The following is a 21,387-nucleotide window of genomic DNA, read 5'->3' as shown; positions in this document are numbered from 1 at the left end:
AATACCTTTTAGCCATTTAGGTCCCGTCCACCAGCCCTCGCTGACAACCAAAGTGGAGGGCAGCATGCCCCGTGTCAACAGATCTGCTGGATTTTTTATCCCCGGGCAATGTCTCCAAACAGTGGGATCAGTTAGTGCTTGTATCTCCTGTACTCTGTTGCTCACAAATGGTTTCCACTTCAGCGCGGAGCTCTTAATCCAGCTCAAAGCAACACTAGAGTCGGGCCAGCAGTGTACCTGAATTGTTGGTATGCCTAGCCGTTCAGTCAAGTAGTGGGCCAGGCGTGTGCCGATCAAAGCACTCATGATCTCCAGCCATTGTAGTGACAAACGTTTCAGTGGGGCCACTCTTGATTTAGCCATCAGCAAAACAATGTACATTCCCTGATTCTTCCTCGATTTAATATAGGCAACGGCACCATATGCCTTTGGACTCGCGTCGCAGAACACATGTAATTCCGGCTCTGCATTGTTGTTCTTTATGTCCTGCCCCAATTTCCTAGGAACGGAAACATTTCTTTAGTCAGGGAGCTGTTGACACCACTTGTTTCACTTTTCGAGAATGTCTGACGGAAGTGGGTCATCCCATTGAACACCTCGTTCCCATAGGCTCTGAAACATAATCTTAGTCGTGATAGTGATGGGCGCAAAGAATCCAAATGGGTCAAATATGCGAGCCGTCACTCGTAGAAGCTATCTTTGTGTGTCCTGACGCTGTTTTAAAAAGTCAATCAGAGAACTCATTTCGTACGTGAATTCATCTGTAGTCGGTCTCCACTCAACGCCAAGGATCTTAGGTACGATATGTGCTGAATTTCCATGTTCGTCTCCTGACTCTTCCGACCATTCTGCTGCAAGGTTAGGGTCATTGGACTTCCATTTTCTCAGATTCATGCCTGCCATCTGAAGAATATGTTCGGCCTCTTTGCATATGCGCATAGCGTCCTCCAGAGCATCGGCACCTGTGACCAAGTCATCCACATACACGTCATTGTTTAGCATGCTGCAGCTTGTTGTCTCCTGAAAAATATCCTTTGTGTACTCTAGATGGTGCTTTAGTGTTGCAGTGAAAAGGAACGGACTGCATGTTGCGTCGAACGGGACCTTCGTCATCCGGTACTCTCTGATTGGAGGGAGCGCTTGTCCCTGTTTCGGTGTACTTTCATACCAGAGGAAACAAAGGGTGTTCTGGTCATCCCTTTTAAGCTCAATCTGCAAGAATGCCTTCTCGATGTCGGACATGATCGCCGCATTGTGTACTCAAAATCGAGTTAAAATATCCTAGAGATTCGGGCTCAGAGTAGGCCCGGCAAACAGGACGTCATTTAGAGACAGTTTTCCCGGCACTTTAGATGACGCATCGAAGACAACTCTTAATCTTGTGGTCTGACTGCATGGACGGGCCACGCCGCGGTGAGGCATGTAATAAACGGGCCCTCTTGGGGACTCGCCCAGTCCGATGACCTATTCCACGTGTCCAGCAAGCACGTAGTTCCGAAATGCCTGGTCATAATCGCACATAAGGTCATTGTTGCCCATCAATCTTGTCGTCAACAACCTGAGCCTACTGAAAGCCGTGGCTTTGTTGTCTGCCAAATCGGCAGCATTCTCTTTCCAGGGAAGGGAAACTTGATATCGGCAGTTGTTCCTGGAGACGTTCTCCCGAAATTCCCGCAAAACTTGGTTGTCTTCCACATCGGCCTCTTCTTCGTCGACAATGCCAGTGTGCTCGAGCTGCCAAAACGATTTAAATTGAGCAGCAGTGTCATCTTGGTCTTCCTCGCCGATGACAGCCACGCACAGCACTCCCACAGTGGACATGTACGTTGCCGTTGATTCTGTGGTGTGCGTTGTCCCCTGCAAGGTCCAGCCAAAAATGGTCTCCACAGCGACGAGACCGCTGTCCAGGCGCCTGACCCTACCAGTTGTGAACTCCCAGTAGTAATCGGATTCCAGCAGCAGCCCTATCTCTGTTCCATCTTGCGTACTATCGGCAAGTTTGAGGCCTTGCTCTTCGAGGTAGTTGACGGTGTAAGCTTCAGGTGCTGGCACAATGTCGCAGCAGATTTGTGGGATCTCGAGCGCTTCAACGCGGATCTTTCTTTCGCCGTGTCTACTGCACAGCCATAACTCCACTCGGTGGCACTTCATTCCTGAAGACAGCTTGTCGTTTCCAAATGTCATTATTTTCGGGGTCTCCCCTCCCATCGCACGCAGTTCCATCTTCTGTGAAACCTCTTTCTTGACAAAGGTACGCTGACTTCCGCCGTCAATCATCAACCTGACCATTGCTCGCTTCTCCCTACCCTGAACCCACGCTTGAGCCATCTGCAGAAGGACACAGGTTCTCTTCTTGGTGCCTTCGACTTGCAGCAAAGACTGTACAATTGTCTCAGTGAGTACAGTCTTCTCTTCCGACTTTTCCGTTGCTGGTTGTCGATTCAGGTTACACAGGGCTGCAACGTGCCGGCCGGAACATCTATTACATTTAAGCCATCTTGCGGTGCGGAATTTGTATGCTCGATGACCTGCCTTTGCGCACCTAAAGCAGTCTTTCCCGCTGCACAATTGTCCTCTTCTGATCCGCAGTCAAATCAACTTCACAGTCAGCGGTTAAGTGACTGCTCGCTTCGCAAAATTTGCAGTGTGTTTCAGCTTTCGTGACAGCAATTAAAACTGACGCAGACTCCTTCTTTTCAGGAATATCCTTGCGGATCGGGCAACTCAGCCTGTCGGTGCTCAGCTGTTGACAGGTTCCACATTCGGCCCTCTCTCGACTTTCTACTTGGGTCTTGAGGAAACTGAGGAAATTTTGAAGGTCATCTCCTGGCGTGACTGCAGATGTTGTCTTTTGTCTGCAGTAACCGAGGCAAAGCTCATTCAGGATGTTCTTCCGTAGGACTGTCAATAAAAGTACTCCATAAGTGTTCGACGCCACACCCAATGCCTCGAGGCTCCGAACCCCCGTCTGGACCTCATCATAAAGGGTCCCCAGCCTCTCAGTGTCGAGGATGTTATGGACAGATCGGATGTTGAGCAACCTCGACATGTGTTCCTCAATGATAACGTCGTCCTTTCCGAATCTTTCAACCAATCTCTTCACTGCAATTTCATAATTTTGGTCACTGGGCTTCTTCGATTTGCCACTTCTGGCTACCCGCAGGCTGCCAGAACCTGCCAGGACGATTTTGGTCTGGCTGCTCTCTGGCTAGCAGACGATTAAAAGAGGCGATGGGTGCTCGCCGCCATCTTTGCTGGGACTCCACAGATTGCAATGCGGGCACTTGAGGACTTACATTTACCTCGCTCAGCCAACTGTCTACTATCATCTTCGGATTTCCTTACTTCTAGCGTTATCTTTCTAGGTGCTAACACTCCGTTCCGCATCGCGAAGCGGTGTGATACGAGCCGTGGTGAACCGTTTGAAGCTTTTGTGTGTGTGTATATGTGTGTGTGTCCCCTGATTGCTTCTTCGCGGCGGTGAACAGAGCGCCGCACTCTCATGCGTGCATGTTAACTGCATCGGGTTCCACGCAAGTTGTAGACGCTCATTCACACATTGCGGCACATTTTGGGTTCGTCTTTCATTGGTGGCGTTCCTTTTCACATATCTCGCGTATGTATATCTCTCCTTTCTCTGCAGTTAGTGAAGGCTTTGCAGCTAGCCCGTGTTCGCTCCTTCTCTCCGTTGTATGCTTAGGTGGCAGCTCGAAACCGATATGTGTTCGAACTGCAGGCCGTTGATCTAATAATACACTGATTGCACTCGGTACATTTAGACACACGTACATTGGCTTATTGCTCTAATGATTGCAACCAATGTTGTTTGTCGTGTGAAACGTTTCGCTGGTCACAGGCAATGTGCATTTTCATGCGCCAGCCGCGTCCCTAGCTCCTTAGGGTCAAAATGAGAAGCACCACCAGCCACAACAAACTTTCTGAAATCGAAGCCCAAGCAAGTCGGCGCGAAATTTTGTGCGTATGAGACGTACCCGATAACTTGCTTTTTCATGTCTTGTGATGACACAGTGCCAACTCATCAATGTCGCTGGTGGGCGACGTGATCGCTGCGAGCAGGGATCCTCCAGCTATCGCTTTAGAGTATACAATCACGATTTCATGTCTTGTCATCCACCACGTCGAAGGCCATCTGTTGCGCTACGCAAGGCGAGGTTGGCCCAGTACGCGTCCTGCACCGAGTCGCGTGAAAGTGATCGTATTCCTGAATGCAACTATATATTTTCAAGCTGGCAACGCATAAATGAGCCGACTACGCCGAGCGCGTGCCGGCCTCGCCGGGCACTGCCATGCTGGTAGCATGTTTACATTTGGCCAGCCGTACCGGCATTCGATTTTGCAAACTTCGGGCAGATTCGGGTTGTCTTGGGATCCCAGCCCACGTCACTTCCTGTCAGAACCACAACTAGCTGGTTGCCGTCTTTGCTGCTAGCGGGCTGCCAGAACTCCGAAAATCGAAGAGGCCCACTGTGTGGAAGCCCGTCGATAGCGGCTGCCGCTTTGCCGGTGAGATAGCTCGTCAAGTACTGAAACTTGTCAGTTGGATGTAGAGCTGGATTCTTGTGGATGGTCGACTCGAACTGATTCCAGAATCTGTGCCATGAGCGCAGGTTTCCGTCGAATTTGACGATCTCTAGCTTCGGAAGTCTTGTCATTGTCGACGGTAGCTGAAGAGTTGTCGTAACTGCATGCTGGACGAAACCTGACTGTGCAACGTGGTGAGAGTTATTCCCTGTTTCAGATGGTGTACTTGACATTGTTTCGCTCGCGGCTCCACCTCTCAGTGCCCTTCTTATCCTTGTTTTCAAGTTGCAAATTTTCAAGCTGTACGCAGCGCACTCTGTTAATACGGTGTCAAGCTCTTGTAGGTCAACTTTCTTTTCTATAGTGTCGTTGACTGCTTTAAGCTCTTCAGCTTGCTCAAGAAGGATGTCCAAATGTTGTTCAAGCTCACCGGTTGGTGCTTCCGTCGCTTGAAGTAGGGTGCTGGCCGCTGCGATGGAAGTGTCGATGGCTTGTCGCAGGGCGGCTTGCTTCCTTTGTATTCACTCCATGATGCAGCAGGCGAAGTTCTTCCAGATGTAGCGCTCCCAAGTTACGGCTCCAGAAAATGTAGAATAATTAAATCTACGACCAACACTGTAGAGGTTACTTTGCGAGTGCGACTACAAAACTGCGTGAGACTCTTTCGGCCGGCATATAGCGGTCGCGCACGCAGGAGCCTCGAAGGAACGATTCTCACTCGTCTGGGTTCGCTTCAAGACTGAACGTTTATTTTACAAAAGACATCGCAGTGAAGAGAAAAAGAAAAGAAAAAAATACAAAATCCAACTTCTCCGTTGGCCACACGGACGCCTTCGTCCTTCTCGGAGGTGCCGGCCATTCGCGCCCAGCAGGCGGTCCACTGAAAACACGGGGTAGGATCAGGTTGCGGGTCGAGGCGCCGGTCGGGACACCAGCCCAGCGGGGCGCCCCTCGTCCGTTCGCCGGCTCACTCTTGGTGCATCGCCGGGCCCCCAACCACGGTTGCAAGAAACATGCGACGGCCGCTAGCAATTCTCAACAAGAGCATTGTGACATCGTGCAAGCAAGGACTCGCGTCATGCCGGAACTCGGATAAAAAAGATACCGGGTGCTCAGCATAGAAGAAAAATTAGACATCATTCGTGCTATCAAACATGACACGAATAAGTTGGCACTGGTACACGACACGGATCTACTGTTGGCTACAGTGTGTGGCATTTGGAATGCGAAGAAGTAGCTCAGCAGCGCTGCTGCGACTGCAAAAAGATGTCGGCTACGAGGTTCGACTTTTCGCCGTCATTGCTTCTGTTGTTATTGAAGTGTCACCTATCGACAGTGATGAGGACAACACAGAAAGCAACAGCACGGGTGATTCAGGCCCAACAGTGGCAGAAGCTGCGCATTACATCAGCCTCATGAATGCAATCATCATGACGAGAACGGCACCCCGCAATGAAAAAGGCGCCCCACAATTTCTGCAGTGCTACAGCGCCTGTGCACGTAGAATATGCAACGCCAACGAGGAATCTGCCATGCAAGTGTTTGCTGAGAAGAGTGGGCTGGCTGAAAAGCTGGCTCACAGCTTCAGTAAGTTTGAGGCCGCTGTCGTCACGGCTAGGCTACCGCGGCATCAAACTGCACAATACTGCATGTTCTTTCCCCTTTCATCGCACCCTCTCTGAGTTTCGTTTTTGACAGGACAGTGGCCGATCTTGTGCTATTTCGGTTAAGTAGTACTACTACCATTTAGTACATACTTTTTCCGAGCTCCGGCCAACTACGGTTTAACGAGGTTTCTCTGTACTTTCATTAGTGCTTCTGCTGTTGATGTGTGCACAATTGTGTATACAGCATCTGAAAGGGTTAGTTTTATCTGTACTTATCTGGTCTGTAGATTCTACGGGAAGCTTTCCTTCCTTCTTTCACGGTCATTGTGGTCACATGAAGCAGTGTCATGTCACACATGACACCAAGTAGAACCAAAAAAATGTCAGGAGTTTAAACGCTATGGATTTCTCATGCATGGTTGGAGTACAACTGCAGCTCAGCCAACTATGTGCAGTAATAAAACAACTGGAAGTTGGAACAGGATTGTTCCGGTCTCATTACTTCAGCAAGGTGTGCAAGCACACATAACATGCTGGCATCTTTCATCGTATAAAGGCAGCCTTGGTTGCAGAAGAATTAACAACATAATGAGTGTCAGAATTTTAGTTCAGGTTATTTGAAGTTATTTAAGTCTTGTCGGTTGCATGGAAATTGTTCTCCAACTATGGGATGGCTTTGAGCCTTTGTGAAATGTTCCCCCTCTGACATGCCCTAGCAGAAGCTCCATAGGGCCTTCTGAGCCATTTGCTGAACCGGTTCTGGACGGTTCTTGATAAGTTCCAGTTCGGGTTCAGTTCCAAAATGGCAGAAAATTAACAGTTCGGTTTGGTTCTGTTTCAGCTGAAAATGCCAGTTCAGTCCCAGTTCGGTTCAACACCCTGGCCGTGAGAGCTAGGAGTGGTTCAACGATGCTACAGTGAAAATGTCAAAATCCCTACTTTCACAAATTTTTGCTATTCATCGAACAGTGATAGCTGCCAGGAGTTTCGGGTAGACGAAGGTTGTCTGCTGTAGCTGACATGACAATGTGAGATGTACTTTAAGTAGTGACAAGCATGACAGAAGATGTGTGATGGCACTAGTTGTAGCTGTGAATTCCCAGTAAGATTTATTTTGGCCAGCTCTTTTTTTTTTTTTATATAAGGGCTGCAGCCCTGTACTAGGCCATTGGTTGAAAGATACACTTTGAGGAACTGGTGCTTCAGCCAGTAAAAAAAAAAAAATGGGGCACTTGTTGTCGACAGTGTACGAGCCACCAAATACAGCAAAAGCAGAAAAGGCGCCGGTAAAATGTGTGGTTTCAAAGCACACTGCACTCTCTTTAAAGGTCTGCACAGGATACTAGGGACATGCTGGGGTGAGTGTGGCTGAGATAATTGCTAAGCATGATGGAGAGTAGGCAGCAGTTTTAATGCGAAGCATTCTTTGCGAACTTCAGGTGTTTTGAATCTATCTATCTATCTAGCCTGCTACGTTGTGATGCCGTCGTGGTTGTTTCTTCATCTCTATGTATATCGGAATAGGCATGAGGCGGCATGGCATGCATGAATTGTCAGGATTGGGGGCTCAATCCCATCGCTCGTAACCGGTTGTCAAGATTGGAGTCCGGCATGAATTCGAAGGTAGCTGGCCTATGCCGTCGTCCAACTTATCCACGCTGAGGACGTTGATGAAGGGAAGGACTGCTTCTCATCGAGACGAGGAATACGGGTTTATTTACTGTATTTACATGCAGTTCATCAGTCTAGCATGACTGCGAGAGAAAGTACGTCAGTCTAACACGACTACTTGAGAGAGTGTCTCAGTCCAACATGACTGCTTAAGAAAAGTATGTTGAGCATCTGCACAACAGTGGCTTATAAGCACTCGGGCCCCCCCCCCCCCCCCTTGATTCCAAGGGGACAGAAACGTTCGTCTAGTCATTGTAAACATGCCGCCTCTCCCCGGGACGGGTTACACACACACATGCACACACACAGGTGCCCAGTCCGGAGCCGACGTCAGAGCGGCTTTGTAGAGCTCGGAGCCGACCCGGGTAGCGCGCCCGGGTAGCACATTGTCTTGGGTCTTGGTCGGCGCATGGAAAGGAGCCTACGACGACGTTCCCACGGCAACTCCCCCACCCGTAGCAGATCAGGTCCGCGTTGGGGAGTTCGGTAACAATAGTTGGCCCGCCGAACTCATTCCATCACAACAGCGACGAGGCTAGAGCGTAACGGTGGCGGTTTCAGCACAAAGCCTGCTTCGTCAAACACATCCTAGCTGAAGCGACGGAGAGTGGAAGACGGGCGTATTGTTCCCGACACAAAGTCGACTTAGTCACGCCGTGGCTAGAGGTTGGTGGCGGCGTTCCAAGATAAGGTTGCCACCGCTGGCGTAAATGGCTGGCAAACTTGCACTGCAGCTGGCCGTTCTTAACAGCATACATAACATGAGCGATATGTGATGACATACATGTTATCAGTGACATGGTGCCATTGCGGTTGTCTGGCACTTGTGTCAGCAGTTTGTGACCACTGCCTCCGATTTTCATGAGGTACAGAGATAAGTTGCAAACGAACACTACGCCAGAAAACCTTGCTCCATTTTGCATGCATTTTGAAACAGTCACTTTAATGCAGGGCATAATTAGCAAGTTTTTTGTGCATTGAAGGAATTCTGGCACGAGATTAGTTATGGGTTCAACAGCTATCTGATCAAGCAAAGAAAAGGGGGGTAGAAAATTTTTCTGTCAGTACTCCTTTTAACTCATTACTTTCGAAGAAATCTTCCATAACAATTTTTTAAAAGGATGCAATAAAGCACAATAACCCCTGAATGCAGAGATCTAACTTAGCTCGAACTTGACTCCTGGCAGTCTCAAGACAGCTTCACCGCGCGTCTTAAATCGTTCTCGAGCTTATGGACGACTTGCGAATGACTTGGCTGGGTTGAAGTACGCCCAAGTTTCAAGTCTGCTCCCGGGCTAGCTTGTAACTGACTTCGTGCGTTATTCCAACATGGCAGCCTCCTGAATGGACGTCGTGCAGAGGTTAGCTGCTTTCGAGTTTGCTTGCGACGCCATGGATACAGCATTTTCAGAGGCGAAGCCCTTGCTGAAAATTCCGCGAATTCCAAGCTGACTTGGGCATTTTGAAGTCTGCTTCTTGCTTCAGGTTGACTTCATAAAGTCAAGTCCAAGCACGATCCAAGTTAAATCTCTGCATTCGGGGGTAAGAAGCATTTAAGAAATAAAGTTGTGCAGATCCCCTGCACTGTGGGAATTGATGTTATGCGAAACATTTTGCAGGCAGCTGGCTATGCAACATTGTTTGGGGTTCATATATATCAGAATGTTAATGAAATGCATGCATGACCTGACATGAATGACATGCATGTAATAGCATGAATGACAAGACATGCAACTGCATGTCATGGCATGTATTTCATCACATAAATGGCATGATACTGTTGCCGTTGTTACTTTAACTTGATATAATATTTGGATATGAATGACATGACAGGTGTACAGGACTTGACATGAATGACATGACAGAAATTTAATCACATGAGTGACATGCATGTCACAACATGAATGCCATAAATTGCATGGCATGACAGTAATGACAAAACATGCATGAGCATGTTGTTCCATGTCATTCTTGTCATGTCATGTTTGCATGTGCACCACACATATACTGATGCATATCCAGTTGAAAAAATGGCCACGATGCCATCACCTCGTCATTCATGTGATGTGTGTCATTTCATACATGTCATGAATATCCTGATATGTTGTTAGGAAATGGAACTAACATGAATGACGTGACATACATTTCTTTAACTGGATATATTCTGGATATGCATGTCATGACATTCACGTGAGACATTAATGACACGTCATGCCATGTATGTCATAAAATAATTGGCATGAATGCCATGGTATGTACGTCAAGCCATGACATGATTCCCATTAATGCCATGACATGCATGACAAAAACTAGATAAATTCATGACATCCATTGATGCATGCACAGCATGGCATTACCAAAGCAAGAACTTATGCTTATCCTGTGGGCCAAGTTGCCTACCAACTTTGGCTGATGATTATATGGTATACTCCTGTTTGTCATGCTGTGATAGTTGTTGCATCATTGCAGGTTCATAATTCAGCTTTCGCCTCTGCTTCTTGGGTGCCATCTGCGCTCAAGCCAAGTGGCATGCCATAGGAAGATCCCAGCAATAGTGGCAGCAGAACATCATTTGTTCAGTTATTGAAAAGCAAGTTTCCCACGAGCGTTAATTTTCAAACACCGGGTGGCAATGCACTGCCTCCTCGTTCCTTGCAAAGCTCGTACCGGACTTTCCCAGACCTCCTCCTCATTGCCAGACCTCTTAGTCAAACATCGAGGCATACTTTTTCCTGGTACTCACAGTGTTGTAGTGCAACAACGCTGCATTGAAGTCCAGTATGGCAGCGAAATCGTAGCTCGGCCAAGGCGAGCAGCTGCACCACGTCACTCATCCCAGTGGCTATAAAGAAGGACACGGGCTTCAGGTTGTGCTAGAGTATCGTCATCAAGTCACCCATTTTGTGCCCTCCAAGTGATGCCACGTGCTGCCATCATTGAGCATTTAGTTTCTGCACTTCTTACCCATCTTGCACCTCCATGCTGCTCGTTCACATCAGTTCAATCATTCGTAGAAATCATGCAGTCGTCGTTGCTATCACCCTCGTCTTGCTGCTTTGTCACACACACTCGCATTAATTCTAGTTCATTCGACTTGCTTCGCACGCACAAATACTGGATTTGCGCGACACATTGGTCAACTTGGTGACGCATTGCGGAACTCCAAACAATGTTGCATAGCCAGCTGCCTGCGAGATGTTTCGCATAACATCAGTTCCCACAGTGTGGGGATGTGCACAACTTTATTTCTTAAATGCTTCTTATTCTGCTTTATTGCATCTTTTTAAAAAATTGTTGTGGAAGATTTTTTCAAATATAGTGTGCTAAAAGGAAAACTGACACAAAACTTTTCTATCCCCCCTTTTCTTTGCTTGATCAGATAGCTGTCGACCCCGTAACTTGTTTTGTGCCAGAATTCCTTTAATGCACGAAAAACTTGCTAATTATGCCCTGCATTAAAGTGACTGTTTCAAAATGCATGCAAAATGGAGCAAGGCTTTCTGGCAATGCAATGCAGTGCTTCTATGCCGCACTTTGAGAACAATGGCAGGACGGCATGTGACAGCTCTGACAACCGTGCATGAAAATGAGCGCTCCTTATCACATTGTATGGTTATATAGTGCTGGCCCTGAAATCGCAGCTCTGAGCGCCTGTTGTGCAGCCAGAACCACCCTGTAGCATGCCAGTGCAAGAAAATGTGCTACTTGTATCATAAGCACTTCTAATCAACGGCGTCAATAGACAATCAAATGTGGTACATTTGTGCATTTTCGGAAGTGTGCGAATTAAGAGGGAGAGACATGGAGGCGTCGGAGTTATGGCGAGATAGGACTGAATTTTACCATTTCTCGAGGTAGCAGTTGGTGACAATCACCGCGCATACCTAATAATAGTAGTATCGCCATTCTTTCAACCTAAGCACTCTGGCTGCGGATAGCATGCACGCACATGCACAGACATACAGACAGACAGAGCATGGCCAGTGGATTAGAACATTGGCGCTATAGCAGAGCAGCCCCATGCTCTAACCATTAGGCCACAGTCACACCTATAATCCTATCATGCCAATGCAAACTGCTCTTTGAGATGATCACCGCATGTTGATTATGATTTCCACACTATGGCGAATACAATGGGAAATCGGCCAAGAACCAGGTGGTATTTAAGATAAATAAGTAGAAATGAAGAAATACAGGGCGATATGAGATTTGTCACATTGCATAGCATGGGTGCGTGAGAGCACATGCATGTTTGCCAGTTTCCATTATGTGAAAGACGCAGAAACGAAATGGGCAGATCGATAGCATTTCATTAACCAGGTCACATATAGCCTGAAATGTTCGTCGGATCTACATAATCTTTTTATTTCTTTTCTTACATTCTTGTGGATCAGTGGCCTTTTTTTTGGTTTTGCTAACCATTCTTAAAATTCAAGTGTTTTGGCTGTTTAACCGTGGTGTGACTTATGCAAGTACGGTGCATTTCACGTGTGCAGGTTAGGACAAGCAGCAGGGCATATGAATCTACCATGGTGTGAAGGACAGCTGGGGACAATGCTCAAGATCCCCCAAGGAGGCATATGTGTGCACGTCGAATCTCCTCATGGCCAGCCATCTCCTTCACGCTCCATGTGCAGTGCTGCTCATGTGTCGTCAGCAGAAAACCGAAGAAGTGTACTGCTTTCTCTTGTGCGTGCCTCTCTTCTGATCTGCTACTTTTACAGACAGTCAGATGCAACCAAGGAAACAATAAGCTTATCCAAGTGTGTTGTCAATGGCCAGTGTTCTTTTTTCTCCTTGTGTCTATTTGTGTCTGTCAGCTGCTGTGTGGAACGTGTTTATTGCCCTCCCTCCCCCCATGACGGCTACTTATACTTTGTCGTCTTCTGCAAGTTTTATCTCTGCAAACATCAGTGTGCTTTGCCCTTTCACCATGTTACTGCACTACTTGCCAGTGCAAAAGACTTGCACATTGTCGTTGTTGCTTTTAGTACCTTACTATGCCAACCTTTAAAGGTGTGCCTTTCTTCTTTCTTTCTTTATTCGTGTACATAGTGCTTTTAAGCTTTGGCCATCCTTGTTCCTTTTTTTTTCTTCCATAAACATAATGTACAGTTGCTCTTCAGGTAAAGAGAGGCAAAAGGATGAGACAGCTGGAAAGTTCAATAACAATTGAACTTTCAGTAGCATGTCAGGTTTTTGCCAAATTTTGACATATTGGAGCCTCTCTTTCTCCACTGGCGGCTACATTTTTTACAATGCTTTGTGCAAAATGTTTCAGCTCGCTGGTGCGGCACAACTGTAACACCAAAGCCCGATTTCAATGCCTCTTCTGCTTTCTCTCTACATGTGTGTCACAATCGCATGCACATCGTCAGGCAAAAGTGAAATGGTGCCAATATATAACCTCACCACGGCACTGCTGTAGGCCAGGGACAATGTGCAGGGCAAAAACGTGGGCAACCTTTTACTGTCGACAACTCCTATTGCCTACTGAGGAATGAACCATTATGCAGTATTGAAATAAATGTATCTATAGTTGTGCTTTGAATTTAACGCATTGTCAACCCATCTCAATTTATGCAGATTGCGCTTGTGATAATGTGAGGTGATGCTGGTGTGGAACACTGTGGTCAGTCCTTCTGCTTTACAAAGTATGTGAAATTGTGCAAAACATTTTCGGAAGGAAAGAAAGATGCAAGGACTAGTTGGCTGTTTCCGGTTGGCATCTTGCTTTAAGCTATTTGGGGCTTGGTTTTGGTTTACCTGTATGTACATTTTCTTGTCTTCAGGTATGAGCCATGTACGTGTTGGTATTTAAGCCTTATACACAATTTCCTACAGGTTGTACTTGACTAAAAGATGCCTTAATGTGGTTTCTTCCCTATACTATAAGGATTGGATGTGCCATCTCATTCTTTTCTAACACTCTTTTGCTTGCTTTTTTTTGTACTGTTTGCCTGTAGATCTGCATGTGTATGTTGTTCTGTTGCCTTAATATGAGCAGTCGGTCAAGGCTCTCTGCAGGTGGCTTTGATGCAACAAGACTAAAGAAAAACAAAGCCAAAGTTTACGGCGTTTTGGTCATAAAGCTGCATAACACAAAAATAATTGCGCAAACAATATTTGTCTCTGTCTGTGATAACCAGAGCAAACGTTATGCAGGTCCTTGCGATTGCTGTGTGTATAATGAAAAAAGAAAGGAGACTGTGCATGAAAGTTGCAAATAAATATTTTTCGTGCCCGGCATGTAGTTGGCACTGTGTCTCGCAGCAGGCTAGCAGAATTTCATAAAGGACATAAACGGGTACCATGAAACAGGATGAGGCATGAAATAAAGACAACAGAGATCTTTGTTTACCTGAGGCACTGGTCAACTATGATGCTATATCATAGTGGAAAAGGCACAATTCTTTCCATATACATTGCACAACTTCTTACAGGACGTTGCAAATCTAGGTGCACCTTTGAAGTTATGTGTGCGGGGTTCCTGGTAGTTCTCACTTCAGTGCCAGCATGCACTCATGCTCAAGTAAATGATTGGAAAATCCACATGTTGATAATATATAACTGCCATTAAAATAATATTACTACCTCTTCCAGAATTTCTAAGAAGCAGTGACGCTCCTGCACAATACATAATTTCTGCGTTATCAGGCCTCAGGAGTTCTTGTCTTCTTGCACACACTGTCATATATGCCAAGAAAAAAGTGCAAGCTTTGACAACAATGCCTAATAGGCCTTCACCTTTTCTATTTCTTCATTCGCCCTTCCACTTTCAACTCTGATTGCTAGGACGAAGCACAAGTTTGTCAAGCCAACATGCTTTTTCTCCCTTTTGACCTCCTGGCATATTACAACCTGACTTGGCGACACTTGTTGAGCCATTTGGGCCTCTACTGGCATGATACATACCAATTGGTCCTGTAACTGCTTCCAACAATTTTCCTTGCATTTCTTCTATCCCTGCAGTCAAATTATCTGACAGAGCCAAATTGCTTTTCCATTTAACCTACCTACACACCACACACTGTTTCTGCCATGCACAACACGCCTTCCATGTTTCAGACCCACAGAGAGAGATAAAAGCAAAGAAAAGGAGGAGGTTAAATAGAGAACTATAGGCACTCGCAAACATACTCTAACCCCCGTATTCAGGAATGTAATGTAACTTGAAGCCCATGCTTGACTTGATTTAAATGACGCCTGGCGTGAATGTGCTGAAGACACTCATTGCGTTTCCTTCGGTGCGTTCATGATAAGCGTCATTTAGATCACTTCAAGCATGAGCTTCAAGTTAAGATGCATTTGTCTGTATGGGGGTAAGAAGCCCAACTTATGCCACTTTCTCACTACACCACTGATGAATTGTTGCATGTTTACAACCTAGTATTGGTCGGATAGCCACCCGTTTTATTTTGCTATGGCCCCATAAAAAGTGATGTATCCTTCTGGTTTATCGGAAGACCCGACAGAAGTTTCTGGCCGTAAAATTTTTCTGGATGGTTTGTGGATACAGGAAAGTTTCTGCCATGGCATTATATTGCAAAACTTGTTGTGGTATCACTATGGCCTGAATAATTGATCTCTCTTCATGTGACGCTGCACATCCTAACTGTCATTCAAGTACCAGCTGGTTGAATAGGGCCATTCACCTTTGCCGAACCTCATTTAACAAGCTCTTCAAGCAACACAGAAGCTCAATCCAGAACAGCTTACCCATTATTGCGTCCACAGGAATGTCGACCGGAGAATCATCCTGGACTTTATTAGCCTTTGAATACCGTTCGGTTGTTGTAACTCTAGATGAAGTCGTTCACATCTTCATTCACTTGCTGGCTGCACCAAAATATGTAATAAGCTCACACACATCAAATGGTTCAAACAAGTGTTATGTTGCCATTCCTAACTACTTTATTCTCCTTTTCTATCTCCTCCCTTCCTCCAAGGTTCTCCAGCTGTTTCTTTCTTTTTTTTTTTTTTTGTCACGCTTCATATCTCCTGTTGGCTACCCTGTACTGTATGAAAGAGAAAAGAAAGCTAGCGAAGGAAAGAATTAATAATGCAGAACTCTGTGTAGGCGCTGTCACACTGTCTGTAAAGGTGCTACATAGTACTAAACAATGTCAGTGTCTCGCTGGGATGTAAAAGGCCCCACAGTGCACAGTCACAATTTATCACAGTTCGGTGTCTCTTGGAAAACACAGCAGCACCTTTGTAGCGGCTAATGCTGATGTTAATATAGTCCAGTGTCCAAGAATTTTGTTTCCTGCGAGTGGGCACTTCTCTATCGTGGCTGAGCATGCTGCTCTTTGCTGGTTGAAGCAAAGACACTTGCACCTGCAACAGTCACACGACAAACCTTTACTGCATTCTCTTGGCTCAAGTAACTAGGGCCCTCTTGGAAACTAGTCATCATTATAGCAGTCTTCACAATCCACGCACAGGTGATCATAAATGTCACTTCCAGACTCCACACAAGCGTACTCATTCACTTGTTTGCAACTCGGCAAATCCACTGCACTTAGAAACAGGAAATGATATGTGCCCTTTCAGGAGATGTGAGAACTTTGCATAGGAATTTTTTTTATATAGAACATGGTCATCCATCCCAAAGTAGCACAAAGCTACAAGGAGACACTTGCATGAAACTTACTCCACCCTACAGATTTCGCAGAACTTATTTGCTCATACAACTTCTCCAATTTCGACCAGTTGGAACTAGGCAACATGTATTTTCATAGGGAACCCTGAAGGAGCGTGAGCTCATGCCAGCGCAACTAGTGCTTTCATTCATTTGTCCCTGCAGCTGATGTCCACTAATCTGATGTAACTCAACATTGAATGTGCAATGTTGCAAGAGCAATGTATGCTTTAATAGAGTTGTTGTACTTGCCTGCAGCAGAGTGGAATGCTACTTTTTGTGTTGAGCATAAGCTTTGTTTACAAAAGTATCTGATTCTTTCTACAGCCAGGAGCCTTGTCGCACAGTTAAATGGCATGCTTACGATAAGCATAGCTTCAGCACAGTTTACATGGTCTATGCATCACTGGCGCTCGGGCACCGAGCATCTGCTCATGATAGCTGTTGCTGGAGTACTGCCCAATCGCATAATATCGGCATTCGGGCGCCCAGCAGCCACTAGTAATAGCTGTCACCAGAGCACTCGTAAATAGCAGACGGCAGATTGATAAATAAAGCTTAATGAATACAGGCACAGGGCTATTAACGATGGAAGTAAGCATGCAGCAACAGGCGTATGTGCTTGAAGGTCACAACCGGGAATGTCTGTTGTGTAAGCATGCCGTTTCGAAACTATGGCGCACCAAATCCACAGCAGTGGTGTGCTTGCAGCAACCCCCGACACCAGCTCCGTAGGAACACCTTGGCACTCTACTCCCATGCTCGGCCATTGTGTTGTGCAACTGCGGATGCTATTCATTGTGTTACCTCGGGAGACTTAAAGCTGTGCGAAATAACTGTCGACGGGTGCGCTTTGGGCTTCTGGAAAGATTATCCTGATTAAGAACAGTGGCAAAAACCGGATGCCTGCTTTTCGACATGCTGTCTTCGCAGGATATGCTTCAGATTTGTCTCCAACATGTCGTTCATACGAATACACCCTTCACCCGCCGTGGTTGCTCAGTGGCTATGGTGTTGGGCTGCTGAGCACGAGGTCGCGGGATCGAATCCCGGCCACGGCGGCCGCATTTCGATGGGGGCGAAATGCGAAAACACCCGTGTGCTTAGATTTAGGTGCACGTTAAAGAACCCCAGGTGGTCAAAATTTCCGTAGTCCTCCACTACGGCGTGCCTCATAATCAGAAAGTGGTTTTGGCACGTAAAACCCCAAATATTATTATTATTAATACACCCTTCACTTGTGCAAAGTCCAGCTTTGGATGTGCTGCTTGAAGCCCCTCGATTCCAGTTCCAGCGTCGCAGATTATGCCATGAAATATTCCACCGTGGACACCATCGCCCCTTCAAATTGTGCCACATATAGTAATCAGTACAAAACAAAATGCCTCGAATAGTGGCCCATCAAAATGCTTTGGAATATTACAAAGCGTGCTGAGTGACTGTGGTATTTCGGGAAACGAGAAAGTGGATGAAGCTGCTCGAAATGGTTTTCTCTTCAGCAAGTTTTAGAACAATACTTTTTGTGGAATCCAACATTTCGACCATGGTAGGCAATATGCCAAAGCCAACCTCCATCACAGCACTATTAAAGGGCCCCTCGCCAGGCCCCATAGCAAATTTTGGTTTTACACTGGAAGTTGTTACGTGTCCTCTAGGGAACGTTCTGCAGCAAAAATTTTTCAAATCTGCTAATTAATAGACGAGATATAAATGTTTCAGTGCCGCGAACCAATGATTTCAGCAGGCGGGCTCCACTGCCAAGCAAGACGCTCTCTCCACTCGCCCCGTCTACCCTTCGCAAGCGAGATTCCTTCCCTGCGTTCTCCCATACCAGACCTCGAGAATCGCGTGACGCGAACGTCACAGGCCCCGCCTTCATTTTCTTTCCTCCTCGTTATTTTTTTTTTCCTGCGCTACGCATTTCCGCTAGCCGCCCAGAACACAATTTTGCGCGCTGTGCACTAGGAAACATGACTAGCGGTATATTTCAGTGCTACACGAATACTGAGGCAGAACAAGCGGATCGCAGAGCGTTAGTACGCGCTGGAACACGGTATAAAATGACATAGTTTCGGTACCTGCGCACGTGACCGCACGACCGTGGGAACAAGCAGACGAAGCGGAAGTACATCTCTCTTGCTACGGTGCGAAGTAAAACAAAAAAAACTGGCAGACATTTGGTTTGTGTGTTTTATTATTTCTTTAAACTTCAATTTGTCAATTCAAGCTACAGATCACACAGATAACAGATGTCTTGAATAATTCTTGAAGTCACGTGTCACCAAGAGCGACGTCACACTGCGGATACGATTACGTAGACGCAGGAGCCCGACTACGTCACCGTCCCTCTCCGGGCGGATTCGCCACGAGTGAAGAGGGAAACGGCGTTCGGATTGAAATTTCAGGCCTTTCCGCAGCGCGTAGCGATGTAATACTTTGCAGACACGATTGTTATCGCGCAATGTATGCTCTGAGCTTGTCAGCTCGACATGGCCAGACTTGGGCCGTTTAAGATAAGCCAACCTCCTGATGCTAACGTAATGAAACCATGTTTTGTGGTTCAAATTCTTTCATTTCATCAACAGTCAAAGTAAAAACATGTCGAAAAAGTTCTGGCATAACCGATCCTTCTGGGATGTTTATCGTCGTTTATGCGATTAGCACTCAAGTAGAAGTGGACATGTAATTTTGTGGGTGGAGATTCATTATTGAGAGGATAAGATTCGTTTAATGCCATGTATTATGACACTCGTGTATTGTAAGAATGATGTGTACGATTCATATTTATGTGCTTGTGATGAGGACACATAAATGATGGTGAAGGAAGGTTAAGTGATAAAGAACTCAATGACCCACCAGCGAAACGCATCATGTATGAGCCGTGTACAGCAGCCAGGCTCCTCACAGGGATGAATCTCCGCGTGGCTGCCATTGGCTGTTTTCGAGCAGACGCTCTTTCGACGCTAGCGCCAAGGTCCCCTTCAGTTACGGCCCTAACAGCAGGGCGGCGCAGAAGCAAAATGGCGGCGCACACGATTGTTTACGATGTCATGGCAACGGGAAAAGCAGCCGCGCAGTGCCTCCTCTCTCAAACCTTCTTTTCTTTTTGTTTTTATTGTGCTGATCCGCTCCTCTCACTTTCCCCATGCCGCGCGCGCCGCTTACGTTTTCTTTTTGTTTTTACCTATGCGCGGTGCGTTGCATTTTCTTGTTTTTCTTTTTTTTTGCGCCCGCGCTACGGCGCACCACGCGCCAGCTCGCAAGCAATGCGCGCGCTACGCCGCGCATTGGCATTGCTTGCGAGCTGGCGCGTGGTGCGCCGTGGGCTATGCGTTGGTACGCAAGCAGTCTTGCCCATACTTATACCAGCATGTGCCGGGACATTAAAAAATTTCGCTTCCAACACAACAGATCTTTGGTCTCGCTTTATTGACTTTGTTTGCGAAAACAAAGATTTTTGTTATAACCTGGTGCGATACACGCTCAAAAAATGAGCAAAAGTGTAAGGGTTATATGTAACCAAGTGTCATATAACGTAAAACTATTCCTATTGATACTTGTTGTGCGCAAACAAACAGGGACGAAGAATAGGGGCAACACAAGGACGAGCGCTTTCTAACAACTGGTTTATTTTTGAAGAACTACTTACTTAAATACCCACAGAACTGCGCGATCTAGTTAACAGAGCACCCTACAGCGCATATGATACCCGCCGATCTGCACCATCAAGTCAAAAGAGCAACGTCAATATTACATATAACACTTGTGATAAAAAAGACGTGGACAAAAGCCACCCGGTCATACTAAAAACAGCAAAGTGCATAAAAACAACCACTTACAATAAAATGCGTTAAAGATGTGATGATAGAAGCGAATTTTCTTTATCTGACAATGAAACAGAAGGATGGCTGATGCATTTTTCTTTTTGTTTTTCAATCCAGTATGCTTCCACGATTTCCCTAGCGGTTTGATTCCTATGCCTGTATAAAATGTCTGTGCTAGTAAGACAAGGGGAGCAACCATGTTCTTGGCAATGCATTGCCAAATGCGTACTACTAGGGCGACCTTTAAGGCTAGACAAGTGCTCCCTTAACCTAGTGTTAATGCATCTCCCAGTCTGCCCTACGTACACATGACCACACGTCATAGGAATCTGGTAAACAACGTTCTTCGCGCAAGCAACAAATTGGTTCTTGCGCGGATGTTTAACAGTGCATTCTTTCTGTACATCACCCTTACTTTCAAACTTCTTTTTAACCTTGGAACACACACTACCTATTTTGTTTCTTGCCGAAAATACTACTTTTATTTCATAACTACCAGCTACTTTTTTAAGTCTGTGTGAAAGGCCGTGCACATACGGAATCACTGAAACATTGGAACCTCCATCCTTCTGCCTTTGATTCTTTGTGCATTGTCCTTTATCCTTGTTAAGTTCTTTCATTAGTCTAGCACACGTCGCCAGCATCACAGCGAGCGGGTACCCAGCCTTTCTCAACCCGTCAACTTGCTCAAAGAATGCAATCCTTACAGTGTGGTGACATGACTTCAACAACGCTGACCGGAAACACGAAATGACTATTCCATTCTTCACAAGCCTGGAATGGTTTGAGGCATAGTTCATTAGCGGTTTTCCAGCTCGGGGTGAGAAAGACCAACACACATGTTCCGGTAGGAATGTTAACTCGTAACATCGTGAAGGCTTTTCGGGACTGGTGCAGACAGGCAAATATTGTGACTGAGGCTATATGGAACGATGTTCGTCGAAAATTGCCAAAGAAGAAAAGGGAAGTGCCAGAGGGACGCCTTCTAATACTAGGTGGTGCAACGGTGGAAGAACGGCATCAACAGGTTCTCAAGTTGGGACCAAAGTTCTGCGTGGAACCAAGGATCGACATCGTCGACAGGTTGGCACTTACAAGG

General features: G+C 46.3%; 2 protein-coding genes across 4 annotated transcripts in view; one reads left to right on the top strand and one right to left on the bottom strand.

The window, feature by feature from the left end:
• Positions 1-14,069, top strand: part of LOC135920057 (phosphatidylcholine:ceramide cholinephosphotransferase 2-like) — a 374,214-nt gene extending 360,145 nt beyond the window's left edge. For all 3 annotated transcript variants that reach the window (XM_065454106.1, XM_065454107.2, XM_065454108.1), the window contains one exon: positions 12,317-14,069. The gene's annotated coding sequence lies outside the window, so the exon portion shown is untranslated. The remainder of the gene's footprint in view (positions 1-12,316) is intronic.
• On the bottom strand, positions 1,465-2,289 carry LOC139052246 (uncharacterized). The gene has a single exon (XM_070529342.1). The coding sequence runs from the start codon at positions 2,287-2,289 to the stop codon at positions 1,465-1,467; it is 825 nt and encodes a 274-aa protein (XP_070385443.1).
• Positions 14,070-21,387: the final 7,318 nt, after the last annotated feature.

This window comes from Dermacentor albipictus, unplaced genomic scaffold, assembly GCF_038994185.2.
Source record: "Dermacentor albipictus isolate Rhodes 1998 colony unplaced genomic scaffold, USDA_Dalb.pri_finalv2 scaffold_20, whole genome shotgun sequence".
Taxonomy (NCBI): Eukaryota; Metazoa; Arthropoda; class Arachnida; order Ixodida; family Ixodidae; genus Dermacentor; species Dermacentor albipictus.
The sequence above is the reverse complement of the archived record's forward strand: the minus strand, read 5'-3'. Positions and strand labels throughout refer to the sequence as shown.